The sequence below is a fragment of the Zootoca vivipara genome, chromosome 2 (assembly GCF_965207765.1).
Source record: "Zootoca vivipara chromosome 2, rZooViv2.hap1.1, whole genome shotgun sequence".
NCBI lineage: Eukaryota > Metazoa > Chordata > Lepidosauria > Squamata > Lacertidae > Zootoca > Zootoca vivipara.
In genome coordinates, this window is record NC_142584.1 from 11,783,168 (window position 1) to 11,802,225 (window position 19,058).

The window sequence follows — 19,058 nt, forward strand, 5'->3', positions numbered from 1 at the left end:
TATTTCTTCAACGTTTCCAAGCAGAAGCATTCTCGGGGCTTTTACATTAATTGGATTCAAAGGGCATCGTATCTCGGAAATTATCCCAAGTCAACATCATCCGCACAAGCAGCAGTTCCTGGATATTTCAGTTATTTCTGCTCCCTCCCCAGCAAGGATCTTTTTCACAACTTATGGATCTGCCAATTTCGCGTCCCTTTCCACTGTTTGCATGCTGGGATGAAAGAGGTGTGAGGGCGGCCAGGAGACTGAAGTTGGGCAGGGCCATGGCTAAGTGACAAGAGCATATGCTTTTGCATGCAGAAAGTCCCAAGTTCTGTGCTTGGCAGTTCCAGGTAGGCCTGGGAGTGTCCTCTGTCTGAAACCTTGGAGAGCCACTGGCAATCAGTGTTGTAGTAAGTACTGAGCTGAATTGACCAATGCTATCTTCATAAAAGGGGGAAACATATAATGAGAGATCAAGGAGCTATAGCTCAGTAGTAGAGCATCTGCTTTGTATGCAGAAGAACCTAGACTCAGTCCCTGGGATCTCTGGGTAGGGGGTGACCCCAGAAGACCTCTTGCCAGTCAGTGTAAACAGTTCTGAGCTCGGTCTGGCCCAGAGGCCTGATTCTGTATAAAGGCAACTTTCCCTTCCAGCATATTTTCTTAGGGGCGATACAGAAGATAAACTGTTGCACTTGTATCCTGCGCATGGTGGAGCATACATGTGCCTCGATCCCGGTATCGTGTGCACCTGTCAAAACATCTAAGCAGTTGTGTGCACAGCTGTCAAGTGTCTGGGGGCTTTTGAGAGTTATAAAATTATGAATGGTGTTGGAAGAGGTCTCTCCCAGCCCCCTTTTTCAGCAGGTAGTTTTCAGTACCAATGTTAAGACGACAGCACCTGCTGAAATCCCCCCTTTTGCCACCTCATCCATCATCCTGCGCATTTGTATTTAAAAGTCTCCCGTTTTCAGCAACAGCTGACTCCTTAGTGTGTGTAGGGTGGGTTGCAGCCCTTATCAGCTGCCTCTGCCCAGTGTTGAATCTGACCCTCCCTGCTACAGACTTTTGGCTCAAGTGCCGTGTGATTACCATAATTGCAAAAAAATAAAATAAAAAAATTCTCTAGAGCAGTTGCAGTCTTTAATAACCAGAAGAGTTGTTTTAAGATAAGAAGGCATGGCCAGCAGTTTGCCATGCAAAGGAGAGAAACAGAGGCCTCTTTTTTGAAAATATGGAAATAGATTCGGTTCAGTTACTTAAAAGGCTTGGTCAATTAAAAGTGGCTAGGAACAGAAGCACTAGGGAATAAGCAGAAACGATGAAATCTGAGGACTTAAATTGAACAGCCTCTTGTTAAAGATTGCCGAAAGCGCATTTAGAAGGAAGGACCAAGCTCCATGTTATTGGGTTTCATACATTTTATTTTGAACATTTTGCTTTCTGTCTTTCAGAAGTCTCCTGAAAGGACAGTTACATTTTTAGAACCAATGTTCTAACCAATGTTATAAAAGGGGACATTTAAAGCAATCCAGTAATAAATAAAATTTTCTCTCCCCCACCCCAATGCCCGGTTTGAGTCTTGGGCCTTACATTGCTCTCAGAAAACACACTGGATCTGGCTAAGTTTCGACCAGTGATCTTACCGGTATGAGTGAGCCTACCTGTATACCTTAAGATCATACCTGCCTGCTATCTGTGTTCAAAGTGTAAGGATCTGGAATGCTTACCTGACTGTACCTGATTGTAAACAGATTGCCTGCCTTAAATCTGTTTCAGGCCCAAGAAATGTGAATCATAGAATTGTAGAGTTGGAACGGACCACAAGGGACCATCTATTCCCCCTCCTGCAATGCAGGGATCTTTTAGCCATCCCAGCTATGGGGTCAACTTCCTTTTTGATGCTGAAATAAAAAGTGGTTGTTTTATGGGTTCTTAAATCTCCTAACTTCCTGAGTTTGGAGGGTCTTTTCTTTGGAAGCTCCCATTGAGTAGCCTCTGCTTCTCTGCAGAAAACACTTGCCTTTTTGGAATGGCACTGAATATCCATGCAATCTCTGTGCCTTTATAGCGGTGGCTGCTTGTGAAAATTGATTTCTTACAACCTAGAAAGCGGAGACCTTATTTACACACACTGCTTTCATTTGAAACTCTGGCCCAAGTTGTTTAAAGTGTGTGTCTGTAAAATGTAATGTGCGAGTGGGGAAAATGTGTGTTTGGATACAGGGTTCTTAGCTGCAGCCCAGAAAGGAGAAGGCTGCTTGCTTTGCATGCAGAAGGTCTGAGGTTCAATCCCTGGCATCTCCACATAGGATCGGGAGAGAACCCTGCTTGGAGCACTGGAGAGCCACTCATAACCAGTTGAAACCCTGGAGAGCTGCTGCCAGTCAGTGTAGGCGACACTGAACTAGATAGACCCAAAGGTCTGACTTAGTATATAAGGCAGCTCTATACATCCCTACATTCTGCAGTCACCAAAGAGGCAGGATTAAATGCAGCTGTTCCGTCTGCAGGTTTCCCTGCCACACAATGTGGAGAAAAGGGGACTGGAAGGAGGCAGAAAAAGCCACTGAAAGGGAAGTGGCTGCAGCGGAACAGATGGGGCAGAAACGCCCCAGTCAAAATAAGGGATTAAGAGAACAGGGATTTATGATTGTTTCATGGTTAATCCCCCTAGCATTAAGCTGTAATATCTTTGCCTAAATCCCTGGCAAATGGGAAAAGAGAAGCTTGAGGACTCTCTGCAGGGGTGTGTGTGTGTGTGTGTGTGTGTGTGTGTGTGTGGATTGGGTTTGCTGCATAGGAGCAATGCAGCCTGTAATTCAGAAAAAGAAATTGTGCAGAAGGGGGAAATCGGATCTTCAGCAAATCATTTTTGGCTTCCAACCAGCAGGCATATGAGGTTGGCCCTCTTTCAATTGCTAGGAGGTCATAGGGTTAGGAAAGCAAGAACTGGGGTCCAAGGGCAGTTTTAAGGAGGAACCAACCCACCAAGGTCCTCACTCACACACCTAATTCCCAGGTTTCTTGATAGGAAGAAGCTGACAACAGTTAACAATAGTTTTATAACCATTTCCAAAGCAGTTTCTGTTTGTTGGGTTCTCAGAGGATGGTGCTGAGGGTGTCTTCTTCCAACTCCTCCGGGCTGGGCTGCTTGCTGGGCAGGGGCAGCGACTTGAGATACTCCAAGTGTCGCCGGGACTCTGCTTGGTTGCGTCGGACGTAATAGATGACATAGGTGATGACCACGGCGAACCAGCAAAACATGGTGAGCAGCATGGCCAGGTCCGTGTTCCTCTGCTGGCCCAGGCAGAAGTTGACGCCGGTGTTGAGCAAGCGAGCTAAGGTCTTCCCGGTGTATTCCTCCCACTCCGCAGTGGCACACACGACGTCCTCCACGGTCTCTGCGTCCAGAGGAAGAGCCTCCACCAGCTTCTGCAGGGAGCAGTCGCAGTGCCAGGGGTTGTCGTACAGCTCTAGCCGGGCCCAGGTGAGCATGGCAAAGGGGGCAAACTCCATCCTCTCCAGCTGGTTGCCGGAAAGGTCCAGCAGCCTCAGCCCCCCGCCCAGGCCCCGGAAGGCCCCCGGCGCTATGCTCTCGATGAGGTTGTCGGCCAAGTGAAGCTTGCGGAGCTGCTTCAGGCCGTAGAAGGCCCCGTTGGGGACGTGGGTGATCCAGTTGGAGTCCAGGTAGAGGACCCGGGTGTCGGGGGGGATGTCGAAAGGGATGGTCACCAGGTCTTTCCGGTTGCACCACACCACGCCGCTCCCCGGCGGGCAGTCACAGCTCTGCGGGCAGGGGAGGCCGCCGTGCAGGATCAGGACCAGGAGGAAGAGGGAGAACGATGCTGGCATCTCTGCATTGCTCTCTTCTCTCTCCGGGTGTTGCGGGGGTCACAAAGAGGTGGTGGAGGGCCCAGAATCTTACCTGAAAAAGAGGGCAGGGGAGACAAAAATGAGCCAGTGAGAAAGAGCCTCCTAACACATTCCATGGGTTGGTTTTAACAATATTACCACACCCAGTGCTGTTACAGTAAGTTACCGAGACACGGGTGGCGTTGTGGTCTAAAAACCACTGAGCCTCTTGGACTTGCTGATCAGAATATTGGCAGTTCGAATCCCTGCGATGGGGTGAGCTCCCGTTGCTCTGTCCCAGCTCCTGCCAACCTAGCATACCAGTGCAAGTAGATAAATAGGTACCACTGTGGCAGGAAGGTAAACAGTGTTTCTGTGCACTCTGGCTTCTGTCAATGTTCCATTGCGCCAGAAGCAGCTGGCCACATGCCCCTGAAAGCTAGCTGTGGACAAACGCCAGCTCCCTCGGCCTGAAAGCAAGATGAGCGCCGCAACCCCATAGTCACCTTTGACTGGACTTAACTGTCCAGCGGTCCTTTACCTTTTTTAAAAAAACAACAGTAAGGACCACCCTTTTAACCCGTGTTTTCCTTCCAGAAAAAAATGTGCTGGTACCTTGTACCCTTGAGTACCCCCAGGATAAAAGGACTGACCACACTAGCATTTTTTTAAAACCAGGCTTCAACATCTGCTCCAGGTATGTGCTGCAGTCTGCATCTCACCTTGATTTGCGATTTTCTTGTTTTTAAAAGTGGAAATTGGTTCTTTGTAGTGATCTGGTCATTACCATAGTGATCATTTGGGACAACTGTTCTCTCTCTCTCTCTCAACCCACTGCTCCCCCTTTTGCTCCCTCACAGCACGTTAGCTTTCCTAAAACTTATTTAGTGTTTCTCCAGATTGTAAATCCTGCTATATGTTGCAAATGCTGCTGTGCTCAGTTCTGCGCCCGTAACTTTTGTGTTCCTTGAAAGGAGCCTCTTTCCAAATTTGCTTTATATTTTATTCTTGACACATATCCTCTGACAGCATAATCTGTTTAGGGAGGTCTTCTAAATGCCCATGCCATGCCACTTCAGAGTTTTCACACACCCCCCTCTAATTCAGCAGCAAATAAAATGGCTGTGTAGCTGAATATGGGAAAATTGGAATGACAGACACACAATCACAGCTAAACCTGCTTCGACAGTGGAAATAGTCTATTAGAATTATACTTGGGGTGGCGGCGGTGAATGATGTTCAGTGCTTATAAAATGTGTGGGAGCAGTAATAATAATAATAACACTAAAAACTATTGGGACTATCTAACTTCCCACCACGTAGCAAGAATGATGATCAGACCTAGAAAAGTGGGAGCTAATCTGAAGACACGAAGGATGACTGGGGGGAAACTATTCAGGCTTTTGAAGTTATAATTGGATGTCAAATACCTTTAAGCCCATTGTTGATTATTCTGGGATATATGGGAAAAGATACATTTCTGAGCATGTCATTCTGGTAAGAAATTTTATTATGCATCACTTAGCTGTCAAATGGCGCCCATCTCAAATACCAAGATTAAAAAAGACTGGATTATGAATGGATACCATTTTGCAACGATGGTGAAATTAACTGAATTTACCAGAATGAGGGGAGTCAGAAACAAAAACACACTGAAATATGATGATCTCCTTTTTTTGTCATGTATATGGAGCAGATTTACCAAGATACAACCATTTAATGCTGGACTAAACAACCTGCAAAGTCTCTTCCAGCTATATGATTCCTTGAGTAAGAAAACCAGGGCTCACCCCCTTTGCTTCTGTATGAGTCACTGTTTTGGTTGTGCTTCTTCTGAGGGTGAGTAAATCTGTTGCACCTCTGCACTGGGATGGGATAACCTGAGTTGTGCATATATCTTTTACTAATTACACACCTACCTCCAAAAGAGGGTGATCCAAAGTATCTATTAAAAGCTGTTTTCTCACTCTGAATTAAATGCAGGTTCCTCCAGACTGTCAGTTTTCAGGGATTCAAGCGCATAGTGGAATTTTAGGTTTGTGTAATAAAAGTTTATTAAAGCACCCTGTCGCCCTAGCCCAACAAATCCGCTTAAAAAGCGACAGACTTCTTGCAGTTTGGAAAATTACAGGGAAAGGCTCTCTCAAAAGTGTAGGTTAAACGAACAATAAGACATGTAAACAATCCTCAAGCAAATCGGGACGATTGCATATTGTCATATAACCACCCCACGAAAGGAAATCTAAACAATAAAGACCTGACCTTGTTCAACCACCATCTAAGCTTTGTGCGAGCAAATCAGGATGAATGCGCAATAAGGTCATCTGGAGGAACCCTGGGTTTAATATTTCCTCCTGCTGGTGCCCTAGTTTCTCTCTTTCAAGGTTTCTCTAGCAAGCCATGCTTTCCATCCTTTAGGATTAAGCACCCAGGTGACAGAAATACAGATTCAGAGTAGATAAAGGCTCACAACCCTGTGCATACGTACCTGAGGAGAGCAATCCCCATTGAACACCGTAGATCTTACTTCCAGGTAAATATACGTAGACTTGTGCTGTAACAGTGCATTCCCTTGGGGCTCACTCGCGCAGGTTAAACTGGGATGGGATTGCAGCTACAAGGATGAAAAAAAAATGCTCCTGGTATTTCAGGACTATATTAATTTGCTTAGCTACTGCGTCCCAAAAAGGGCTTGTTCAGGAACATTGCCAAAACTTGTATGAAGTGGGTTAGTCTGCACTCAGTGACTTATTCAACAGTTGACTGTGTTTCTTAAGTCACTTGCTCACTTAGGGTTGCCAAATTTCCAAGCAGCCTCTGCGCAGCGCCTTTAAGAGCTGCATGCAGACGTTAGCAGGTCATGTTTGGTTTGATGCTATGAAAAAGACCCACTTGTGCTCTTCAAGGGCGTGAGAGCAGGCCCATACACCTTCCCAGTTTGGGAACTCAAAACCTCAGCGTTGCGTAATGGTTAGAGAACCTGGGTGGCCAGGGTTCAAATCCACCTTTGGCCACAAAGCTTGCTGGGTGACCTTGGGCCAGTCATTCCTCTCAGCCCAGCCTACTTCGCAGGGTTGCTGTGGGGATCAAATGAGGAGGGGGAGATCCATTGTAACCCCACCTTGAGCCCCACCTTACAAAAAAACAAAAAACCCTAGCAGGATCTCCTGTTAGATAATCTTCTAGATTTTTTAAATCCACAACTATCAATTATATGCCGTGCTAGGGAGAGCAGTCTCCGTTGAGTTTCTGTTTCGGACTGCTCTTAAAAGACCACAGGAGTCTGTTTGTTTTAAGCCTTAGTTGCAACTCTCACCCTGCACCCCACCCCACCCCCGTAGTTCTCATTGCTCCAAACACACCTGTGTGAACAGCGCAGTCGTGGTCAGTCTGGTCCGAAGCAGGTCCGGTCTGACTGCAGCTCCAGGGACCATCTCAGTAGCACCTGAAACATCTGCTGGGCTTCCTTTGGGAGCAGGTGGGCAGGTGGCAGAAGCCCTTGGGGGCAGGATTCTAGGAGTGCATCCTCCTGGCTCAGCTGCTCGGTCTACTGCCCATCAGCAAAAGAGCTTGAGACACACACAAGCGCTGACAACCGAGAGGGAACAGCCTGCCTCTGCTGGACTGCATGAGCAGCAGCAGCAGCAGAAGGGACAGCTATGCTTGTGAAACTCAGTTCTGCTGTACAGTGGTACCTTGGTTCTCAAACTCCTTGGTTCCCAAACACCGAAAACCCGGAAGCAAGTGTTCTGGTTTTTGAACATTTTTCGGAAGCCGAACGACTGATGCGGTTGTCGCCTATCAGAACACCTGCACCAATCAGAAGCTGTGCCTTGGCTTTTGAACATTTCGGAAGTCAAACGGACTTCCGGAACGGATTAAGTTTGGCGTTTTTGTTTTTGAGGCTTTTTCGGTTGATTCGTTTTTGTGATTGTGTGGAACCCAGTTCAGCTACTGATTGATTGACTCTGTGACTGCATAAATGGATAAAAGCCCCCCATCCAAACAATGACTATCATCAGTGCAGGTAAGAAAAAAAAAATTCAATTTTATTTTCTATCATCTACAATACCATCTTACTTATTTTACAGTACAGTACATTGATTATTGCTTTCGTTTTATGGATCAATGGTCTCATGAGATAGTAAAATTCATGTTAAATTGCTGTTTTAGGGGTTGTTTTTAAAAATCTGGAACAGATTAATCCGTTTTGCATTACTTTCTATGGGAAAGCGCGCCTTGGTTTTGGGATGCTTTGGTTCTGGAACAGACTTCCAGAACGGATTAAGTTTGAGAATCCAAGATACCACTGTATTTAGGATTGGCCAAAATGTCTCAATTACCCAGAATTGAACCCAGACTGGGCATGTTGAGTGCATTGGATATTGGGGGGGGGGGGAGGCAGAAAGGCTTAGGAGGCATGGAGGCTGCTAAGCAAAATAATGCAGTGAAGTCCCTAAATTTGGATGCAATAAACTTCAGCGCAGGAGCCACTAATCAGGGTATGAAGATGGCTGCTGTTGCATCTGTCCATCTAGCTTGGATCTTTTCAATCGGGGTGGGGAAACCTCAGACCCAGGGGCCAGACATGGCCCTCTAGTCTGGAGACATGGGCGAGGGCCTTCTTGGTGGTGGCTCCTCCCATACTTCGGAACGTCCGTCCCAGTGAGCCTCTTTGTCCTTCCTCTGGCAGGTGAAAGCCACTTTCTTCTGACAGGCTTTTGGGAACTGACTTTTTTTTAAAAGGGCTTTGAATAGTGCTGCGCCGTTTTCACAATTTGTATTTTAATGATTCATTTTTATTTTGTCCCTTTGCTTCTACCAACAATTTCCTTCATAAAACATACCAAAAAAGGCTGCTTTAAAAAAAATAAAAAGCAAAGTTTATGGCAAGCCCACAATCTCTCCCCCCCCCAGTCCAACTGTGTGGGGCTTTGAGCCTCATGAGCTGCACGCGCCGGATTCGACCTCCCGCGCCAATGTCTTCCGCGCCATTTCTAGCGCCCCCTCCTTGGTGCGGTTCCCCCCGATGAAGCCGCTGGCGTGCACAAAGACGCAGCCGGGGATCCCACTGGCCTGAGAGAGCTCCTCATCGCGTAAACCACACCATTCGGCCAGAAGCGACAACCTGATGGGAGGGAAAGCGAGAGCCAAGAATGACTGAAAGAAAACCCACAAGCTTTGAATCTAATATTATTTATCATGTTTATATAACCAACCTTTCCTCAGAGGAGCTCCAGGTGGCATACGTAGTTCTCCTCCCTATTTTATCCCCCCACAACAACCCTGCGAGGTAGGTCAGGCTGAAAGGCTGTGACTGGCTCAAGGTCACCCAGCGAGCTTCGTGGCCAAGGGGGGGATTTGAATCCTGGTCTCCCAGGTCAAAGACCAACACTCTAACCACTATGCGACACTAGGTCTAGGAAGGGCACCTGAAGAAAATGAGAGGGATGGTATCCCACAAGAAGGGGAATAAGGCTCTGCTTTGGCACATGGTTTTTTTTTAAAAAAAATGTCTTCACTGACAATTAAAAGGCTTTCGGGAGGGGGGGATCTTTCCCAGTTTTACCTGGGTAGGACAAGGATTGAACTTAGGAGCACTTTCATGCAAGCCATGTGCACTGCCAGAAAGTCAGAGCTCTCTCCCAATATACTTCATAAAGACTGAAAAAAGGGAGCTGCATTATGTTTGCTACAGCAAAATCACCAGTTTTTGGAAAGATGACAACTTATTGTAGTGTCTGCTTACAAGGGCTGCAGCTCACTTCCTCAGATGCCTGCTTAGATGATCACTTCACTATTTGAAGAAGTTAGTTCTAGCCTTATGCCGTATTTGATTCATTAGCCCGAGGGAGTGGACTCTCGTCCATAAATTCATGCCGCAATGAATTTGATAAATCTCTACGGTGCCGCAGGACTCTCTTCTGATCTGGCTGCAACAGATTGATAGCAGGGGTAGCCAGCGTGAACTACATTTCCATCATCCTTGAACACTGGCCATACTGGCCGAGGATTATGGGAACTGTAGTTCAAAGCATCTGGAGGCTGCCACATTGACCACCCCTTTCTTTAAGGGACAGAATTATTAATCAGGTTTAAATGAAAATATAAGTCAAGGGTGAGAGATGGTGTCCTGCATTTGGGGGCTCCCCAGAGTTATGGGATTTCAAAATGCTCTCCCCATCCCACAATATAGGACACAAAGGGGGGGCATTTCATATCCCTTGCTCACCTGTTCTGGAAGGTGTGCAGCGCAGCAGGAACACACTGCACCCGCCACTGGCCCCCCAGATCCGTGTACAGGACAAATTTGAGAGGCTTCTTTATGCCCAGCTCTTGCTCGAGGTTGAAAAGGTGCTCCTTCCATGGGCAGCCACCCTGGGCCAACACCAGAATCTCACCGCTAGGGTCAACCTGCCAAGGAAGGAGATGCGTGTCATTCACAGCCACCAACTGCGCCAGCAGACATAGGAGGACTATGTGCAAAAAGGTGAGAGATGTCTGCCAGGTAAGATCAGGAAGCTTACTGTTCCAGACTCTTGTGCAAAACCTAGGGGGCACCATCAGGCCGCTGGAGGTCTAAACCACTCGTTTTTCTTTATTTCTTTAAAAGTTTCTAGTCCTCAATATTATGTGCTCGCTCTGCTTACGGCTCCACAACTGGAGGGGGTGCAAAGTGAGCTTCCGCCAGGGTGGAAAGCAAGAGGCACAGCTGTGTGTGAGTCATTTCCACCCATGTCCTCCCACCTGCTAGGAACACAGGCCATTGATCCATCTGGGCCAGTACTGTTTACACTGACTGGCAGCAGCCCTCCAAGATTTCCAGACAAAGGACTCACCAGCAGTTGCCAGGGATTAAACCCTGAGACCTTCTGCACACAAAACGGATGCTCAGTCACTTAGCTACGGGCCTTCCCCATCATGCAAACACACAGCAAGATAGTTGCATGCGCACACATCATGCCAGAGAAATTGCATTTACACCGTTCTTCCTCCTTGGGGAGCCACCTCACAAGAAATCTCATCTCACGGGAAAGCAGGTGCTTAGTGAGAACGGGAGCTGGAAGCACATTCAGAGGTGTGTTCAGAGTCCTTTAGACCTGCCCTCCTCTCGTGATGCCCCCTGGGGAAGTGGCAGGGGTATACCTCAAAGCGCTGCTGGATGGCCTTCTCCACAAGGGTGCGCGCAGGAATCCAGGCACGGTAATAGTAATCGAGGCGGTCCAAGAATTCGTTGCCTACCAGCTCCATGGCCTTCTGGAAACCAGGCTGGGAAACAAAGCACAGGGTCGGCAAATTATCTTCTCCGAAGCCATGTGGAATCGCTCCCTCGGGTCATGCAGCCTGCCCCACGCATGCCTTAGCTGCTGGCTTATTTGGAGAGTGCAAGGTGGCGGCCCCTGGACAACCTCTCTCAACACTGTTCGAGATAAGCCAACGACTCGGGTTTTTAATCTTGCTGCTGCTGCCTCTTTGCTCTTTATCAGCTGAGATTTGCTCCAGCGGACAGGAGAGACACGTCCTAGCCAGTGATGGTCAGGCGAAGGCAGTCACCAGGCCACAGACGCCACAAGGAGCCTGGCCCTCGAAGGGAAAGAGATTAGGGCGCTGAGCTGCGGTGCCAGGCCCCTGAGTACTTGAACCTGAGTTGGCAGCAATGGGTGGAAAAAAGCCTTTGGGAAGTTGGAACGGACGTCTCAGTACAAAATGCTGGTCGCTTTGAGACATCGCAAAGCTTGACCACTCTGGGGCACACACTCGCACAACACCTTGAGGCCCTCTGCTCACAACAGCTTCATGCAGATTAGAAGAGGCACCGGGGCCAATCTAAACTGTTCTTCCATGGATCTCCAGAATTAACCACCGAGGTCGCACTCTGTGGTTCTTAAGGATGCAGCCCCATCATTCAGAAGTCACCCAACCAGCTCCCCGTTTAGTGAAAGGCACAAGTTAACAAATGTGTCTTATTATTTTATGCCTGAATATACTTGCCTGAATCTACTATGCCTGAATCTATGCAGCTTCGGACCCTCGTACCTACGGGACCGCCTCTCCTGGTATGCCCCGCGGAGGACCTTAAGGTCCACAAACAACAATATTCTGGAGATCCCGAGCCATAAGGTGGCTAGATTGGCCTCAACTAGGGCCAGGGCCTTTTCAGCATTGGCCCCAACTTGGTGGAACGCTCTTTCACAGGAGACCAGGGCCCTGCGGGATTTGTCATCTTTCCGCAGGGCCTGCAAGACAGAGCTGTTCCGTCTACTGTTCCTTTGGGTTGGATTCAGTCTGACCCCTGTGTTTTCCTCCCTCGTGGTTTGGATTTATGGACTACTTAAAATGAGGCTGCATTTTAAATTTTAATATTGTATTTTAATCTGTATTTTAATAAATTGTTTTCTTTTCTTTTATGTCTTATTGTAATTTTATTGGTGTTAGCCGCCCTGAACCCGGTTTTGACTGGGGAGGGCGGGGTATAAATAAAAATTTATTCTTCTTCTTATTTATTTATTATTATTACTACTTGGAGGTCTTTTTACTCCTTCGTTTTCCTAACTGGGACACAGAGAGCTGGAAAATACAAATACAATTCAGATCCCTACCTCGGTGTCTTGATCCTTGTCATTCCAGCGGGGGTTCAGGTAGGCAACCCTGGAGCTCACATTGGTGGTCATGGCATAGTGAGGTTCCCCATCCCATTGGGAGATGCCGTTGTCTATGGCATCGATCTCTTCCACAAAGTTCTCGTACAACTAGCGGGAGGGAGAGAACAAGAAAGTTCAGTTGAGTGACCTGCCCTGGAAAATTAGGTTTTGTGGATCACAGGGAGGTTGGAACCCCGCTAAGATTCAGCCCCCATGCCTGCATACTTTAGGGGCATGGCAGATACTTCCCAAGGTCAGATTCAGCAGCGAGGGCATCAAGGGGAAGCCCCACAGATATATGTGTGAACTGAGAGGGTTAATAGCTCAGCATGTCGTCCTTTGTACCACGGGGCTTGTTCTCATATAAACAGGAAGTAGTACCTGTTGCTGTTGTAACCTTCTGTTATATGAGACCGTATGTTTTTATTCTGTCTGTTCGCGTCGCAGCTTCCAGCGAGACGGGTTTGAACTCTCCCGGCTGAGTTGCTCTAAGCAATAAATCTCTCTGTTTTAATGAACAAGGGAGTGGACGTCAGTTATTTCTCAGGCATGGAAAGGCACTGAAAGTCTGATAAAGTTTCCGCTGCTACAAACTGTTATCTGAACTCAAGAGGAAAAGGTTTCTAGACGTTTTAGAAACAAGGCTTGACATTTGCAACGGAGCACACTGGGCGAGTATTTTTTGCAAGTGTCTGGAACACAGCTAAAGTTGTTCGTAGGCAGATAGATTTCTCTGCTATCCTTCTGTCTCACAAAGCTGTGTTATTGGTAACTGCCAGTTAGACAACTGGACAGGTCAACAATATGCATAAGGCAGCACTGCTGGATCAGTACCACCAACGCCACTACAGCCAAGGTGGCTAACCTGTGGTGGTCCTCCTGATTGTTGGATTCCAGATCTCATCACCCCTGATCCTTGTGGCCACAATCAGATAACAATACCCAAGTCTAGCTCGGCACCCATTGAATGACAACGTCCTGCTGTGATGACCTCATTTGGCGTTTTGTATTGGCACACAGCCTCCAGTTAGATGTTGTCGTTTAGTCGTGTCCGACTCTTCGTGACCCCATGGACCAGAGCACGCCAGGCACTCCTGTCTTGCACTGCCTCCCGCAGTTTGGTCAAACTCATGTTGGTAGCTTTGAGAACACTGTCCAACCATCTCGTCCTCTGTCGTCCCCTTCTCCTAGTGCCCTCAATCTTTCTCAACATCAGGGTCTTTTCCAAGGATTCTTCTCTTCTCATGAGGTGGCCAAAGTATTGGAGCCTCAGCTTCCTTCCAGTGAGCACTCAGGGCTGATTTCCTTCAGAATGGATAGGTTTGATCTTCTTGCAGTCCATGGGACTCTCAAGAGTCTCCTCCAGCACCATAATTCAAAAGCATCAATTCTTCGGCGATCAGCCTTCTTTATGGTCCAGCTCTCACTTCCATACATCACTACTGGGAAAACCATAGCTTTAACTATACGGACCTTTGTAGGCAAGGTGATGTCTCTGCTTTTTAAGATGCTGTCTAGGTTTGTCATTTCTTTTCTCCCAAGAAGCAGGCGTCTTTTAATTTCGTGACTGCTGTCACCACCTGCAGTGATCAAGGAGCCCAAGAAAGTAAAATCTCTCACTGCCTCCATTTCTTCCCCTTCTATTTGCCAGGAGGTGATGGGACCAGTGGCCATGATCTTGGTTAGATAGATAGCAATTAGATTAATCCAGTTAGATAGCATGCTCAAAACAGTGACTCACGCAGGAAGAAAGGGGACCCGAGGCAGTCGGCTCTTGCTCTTTCATCGTTTCAAAATAAATATTTTGGCCTCAAGAACGAAATGTACCTCCTATCTTAATTTGGAAACATGGGGTACCTTGCCCTTCTTTGGAATACACCAAAGCAGGGGTGGAGATGCTGTGGCCCTCGATGCCCAGCAGGGCCAATGGGCACGGATAAGGAGATAGGAGTCCGGAAATACCCAGTGGGCCACAGGTTTCCCCATCCCTGCAAGAAATAGCCCAAGGGGTTGAGTTCATTCATTCCCCCCATTGTTCCAGAGGCTTTTGATGTTGGGAAGGGCTCTCACAAACCTTGTCATAGAGCACATGCACGACGGGATCCTCCTCCTTGAGGCCCAGCTGCTTCGCCAAAATCTCAGAGCCAAAATGGGTGTAAACCAACCCTGCACTGCTCAGTTTGGTCAGCCAAGGTTTGTCAGGCTTCAGGCTGTGCATGGAATCCCCGAATGACCTGCGGGAACAAGGTGGGATCGGGGGAGTCAATAAAGGACAACCCGAAAGAGGGAGGAAAGCCTGGAACGCTCCCCTTTCCAAGCAAATAATACCAACCCCAAGGAAATGAAAATTTCCCAGGGCCCCAGACCCAAAATTCTGAGACCCACCCCCTTTCGTATACAAACTCCTGCAATTAGTGTGTCTTATTAATGAGCAACTCTTGGAAACAGCAGTGCAACAGGAATATTGTAAGGAGGGAAGTGCATTGGATATCTGGAACAAGCTGTTTAAGGCTGGCATCCCCAAACTGCGGCCCTCCAGATATTTTGGCCTACAACTCCCATGATCCCTAGCTAACAGGACCAGTGGTCAGGGATGATGGGAATTGTAGTCCAAAACATCTGGAGGGCCGAAGTTTGGGGATGCCTGGTTTAAGGAAACATGGAATGTGAAAGGGAATTAGGGGAACTTACATATGCATGTCAGTTTGCACAACTCTTTCAAGTTACCAAGGTTTTCTCCACTACAGAACTCTCCTTAGTTGGGGCTGAACCTCTTACAACAAAGATGGGGAGGTTGTGGCCCTCCAGATGTTGTCGGACTACAACTCCCATCATCCCCAACCACTGGTCGTGCTGGCTAGAGCTGATAGAGCCCAACATCTGGAGGGCCACAGGCTCTCTGTTCTGATGTGGCTCTTCCTGTCTCTTTGCTCCTGGGCTTGTTGTCTTTTGCCCTTTCGGTTCTGCATGGACTGCACACCAGATGAGAGGGTGGTGGTAGGCAGCACTAGAAAGGATAGGGCTAGATTTGAAAGGTCCGAAGGCTAAGGGTTTCTAGGAAATGATATACAATGAACTGAAAAAGATGTTGAAATGGACCATTCCCCAAAAACCTAAAGCCTTTTGGTTGGGGATAATAGGGACGGAGATTCAAAAAACAACCTCTGACTAACCTTTTTATGCATGCAACAGCCGCAGCTAGAACTTTATATGCACAGAAATGGAAAGACACAGAGACTCCCCGCAATGGAAGAATGGCTTATAAAACCAATGGACTATGTGGAAATGGCGAAACTGACGGCTAAAATAAGAGGACAAGCTGATATCTTCATAGAAGAATGGAAGCCATTGGTGGATTACCTATCAAACTATCATTCTTCTACGAAATCACGTGCAGGATTTGAGATATGAGCAATGGAAGAATGTGGAATATGGATTTGGGGGCTTAGAAAATAAATACAGTCAAACCTCGGTTCCTGAACGCCTCCCCCTTTTGGAATGTTTCGGCTCTTGAACTCTGAAAACCTGGAAGTAACTGCTCTGGTTTTTGAATGATTTTTGGAAGCCAGACGTCAGTTTCCTACTGTATTGAGGCTTCCACTTTCAGTTTTCAAACAGTCTCCCAGAACGGATTACGTTTGACAACCGAGGTTTGACTGTACAGTATAGATGTGTTTTAATGCAGCTCTTAAGGGGGAATAATAATAATAATAATAATAATAATAATAATAATAAATAAACACCAGGGAAGGAGGGACAGGTAGTCAAGAAAATGTGTGACAAAAAATGAGATATATATTTGGAGTTATGCAATAATTTGGAAAAACATTTTTTTAAAAGAGATTTGAAAGGTCATAGAAGCATAGAATTGGAAGGGACCCTGAGGATCATCTAGTCCAACCCCCTGCAATGCAGGAATAGGCAGATGTCCCATACAGGGATCGAACCTGCAACTTTGGCATTATCAGCACCACGCTCTAACCAACTGTGCTGACAGGGTAAGTGGTGGTAACCTTGCTATTCCACTAGCTGCCAGCACTGGGAGGAAAGTCTGCAGGAATTCAACAGTACCTCTGGTGATGGTCGTAGCGATGCTTCTGAGGGTCATATTCGCCCCCAACATCCACCACCACGTCGCACTCTGCCAGGAGCTTAGGATCCCGTGTCCGGATGATCTCTGCATCCTGAGGGCACAGCAGGGCGACAACAAACAAAAGCCATGAAACAAATCGTGCCCCAGTGGTATTCCAGGCTGTCCGCTTTGCAGTTTCTGATCTCTATCTCTTCACCATTCCTTGGTGCCTTCAGGTGAAAAAGATACACCAGGTAGGCAGGATGAACACCTGTGACTGAGAGCACAGGACCACTTGCTCCCATATGCAAGCCCTCGAGTTGATCTTCGTGAGGTGTGTGTTTCTGCATGATGGTGACTTTAAGAAAAAAACAGTTTCTAGCTCTCGTGATGGTGAAGACAGTTTTTTAAAGTATATGGGCAACATCTGGTGAAATCTCAGAAAGCAAGGGGAAGGCTTCCCCCAGCTTCTGTCCCCCGCCCCCTCCAAAGTTTGGTAGGAGAAGCTGTATAAATTATGGAAACTGCAAAACTACTTGAAAATCTGCATAATCCCATAGCTGCCAAGTTCTCCCTTTTTAAAAGGGAAATTCCCTTATGCTGAATAGGCTTCCTCGCGAGAAAAGGGAAAACTTGGCAGCTATGCCATAATCCATGTAGGTTCCCTGGTGCAGAATTATAATTAAGTGCAAAATACACCAAGTCCTAATAAGATGGAAATCCTCAAATTGCCTTTCTGCAGGGAGTAAACCAGCACCATTCCAGTCCCACAATGCTCCTGCTTCCTACCTTTATGCTATTAGGACTTGGTGTGGTTTGCAACAAATTTATTGCAACAAGAACTACAGTGGTAAAGTTCGCAAACCGGGACACTACTTCCGGTTTTGCGGAGTTCGTAAACCGAATTGTTTGTAAACAGGACTGTTCTTAAACCGAGGTACCACTGTACAGAGTCTTGTGGCACCTTAAAGACAAATTTTATTGTGGTGTAGCTTTGGCGAACTTCATCAGCTGCATAGTGTGATCCTCAGTTCTCAGGTATATATAGACAGGTGGATGTAAAGGGGAAAACTGCCATCAGGACTCAAGAGTGTGTGACAGGAGTTGCCTTGTCCCCGGGGCCTGGACATTGTCATCTATTCTGCTCCTGGATCTGATCTGGGGCAAGGGCTGGGATGGTGATGGTGGAATTCTCTTTACCGAGAGTGCAAGACACCCAGAAGGGCCGCTGACACCAGCCAGGAGTTGTAAGAACTACCATTTAATAACTTGTGCTTGCTTTTGCTGTCTTGACCAAAGGGAAGGGTATAAAATACCGCAAAGCAAACAAGCTACATTCCCTGCTATTTACCTCCAGGTTTTACACGCGCAAGCACAGATTTACGCCCACGTGCATTCATACCAGAACAGCTAAAGATCGTATCTCCACGCTGCGGTCCCAACAAAGACGTGACACCACCACCCCCAACCCCGACCCCGACCCCCATTTATACATAAATGCACACTCATTCTAATTGCACAGATGGTGCGATTCGCTTAGCAATTCAAATTTTTGCGCAAGTGCATTGGCCGCGGGAGTTGCGCGGCGTGCAGGTTGCCGCATCCACGCAGTTGCTGGTGGTCCTAAGATCAGCCCCTGCAAGAGCCCAACTCGGAACGTCACGTGTGAATTGAATCGGGGGTGTGGGAGGAAAAGGAAGGAGGGTAGCTGAAAAGGCTTCCGAATCGAAACCGGATTAAGGTAGCAACCCGAAACTCGCCTGCTACACACGTGCGCGCGCGCGCGGGGGGGTGTTACTCCGGAGTAAGCGGCCTGTGCACAAGAAGACCCCAGCTGCGTACCTGATAAGAGGGCAGCAGCCGCAGGAGGAAACACGCGAGCGCCTCGTCGCAGTGGAAGGTGCCGCCGTGGGTGCCGATGCGGGCCGGTCGGGGGCGCTTCGGACCGGACATGAGGCTGCGAGTCAGGCGTGGAATCCCAGCCAACACGCAGCGCATGCGCATAGCGATGGAACGCCGGCCCGGGAAGGCGCTTTGCTTCCTGCCTCCCCCGCGCTCGCCCCGCCCGCTTCTACCGTATTCCTGAGACCCCAAGCGCAATACAATGTCCCTGGACTACAAGTTTGGGAAATACGGTACTGCTGGGGATGAACCATCAGGGGGATTTTATGGAGGGGTGAAAAAGCGGGCGTGGAGTTGGAGCCACCAGCCTCGCAACGCTTCTTCATCATGTCTCGTAAAAGTAACGTGCGGAGCGCCCAGGCATGGTATGGGGGTGCGTTTCTCAAATGTTTAAAGCCCAAGTTACACACATAAACGCCACTGTGGTGGGTTGCATGTGTCGTCTCGCAAAGGACCTGGGATCGAATGCTTCCTCAGCTGCGCATGCTCACTTTGAGTCAGTCACTCATTCCCTTTGTCTATCCTACCTCACAGGGTTGTTGTGAGCCCTCCTTAAGGAAGGGTGAAGGTTGTTTTTTAAAAAACAACAACAGCAATTGTCC

General features: G+C 47.7%; 2 protein-coding genes across 2 annotated transcripts; both read right to left on the reverse strand.

Moving 5' to 3' along the window:
• Nucleotides 1–3,013: 3,013 nt before the first annotated feature.
• LOC118077575 (leucine-rich repeat-containing protein 3-like) lies at nt 3,014–3,892 on the reverse strand. Its single transcript, XM_060270983.2, has one exon. It carries the CDS (start codon nt 3,838–3,840, stop codon nt 3,088–3,090), a length of 753 nt encoding a protein of 250 aa, XP_060126966.2. The 5' UTR covers nt 3,841–3,892; the 3' UTR covers nt 3,014–3,087.
• A 4,725-nt stretch (nt 3,893–8,617) lies between these two features.
• MYG1 (MYG1 exonuclease) lies at nt 8,618–18,622 on the reverse strand. Its single transcript, XM_035101215.3, has 7 exons — nt 18,397–18,622; nt 16,554–16,666; nt 14,557–14,716; nt 12,441–12,590; nt 10,987–11,109; nt 10,073–10,254; nt 8,618–8,968 (listed from the first exon to the last, which is right to left on the reverse strand). Exons 1-7 carry the CDS (start codon nt 18,556–18,558, stop codon nt 8,782–8,784), a joined length of 1,077 nt encoding a protein of 358 aa, XP_034957106.3. The 5' UTR covers nt 18,559–18,622; the 3' UTR covers nt 8,618–8,781.
• Nucleotides 18,623–19,058: the final 436 nt, after the last annotated feature.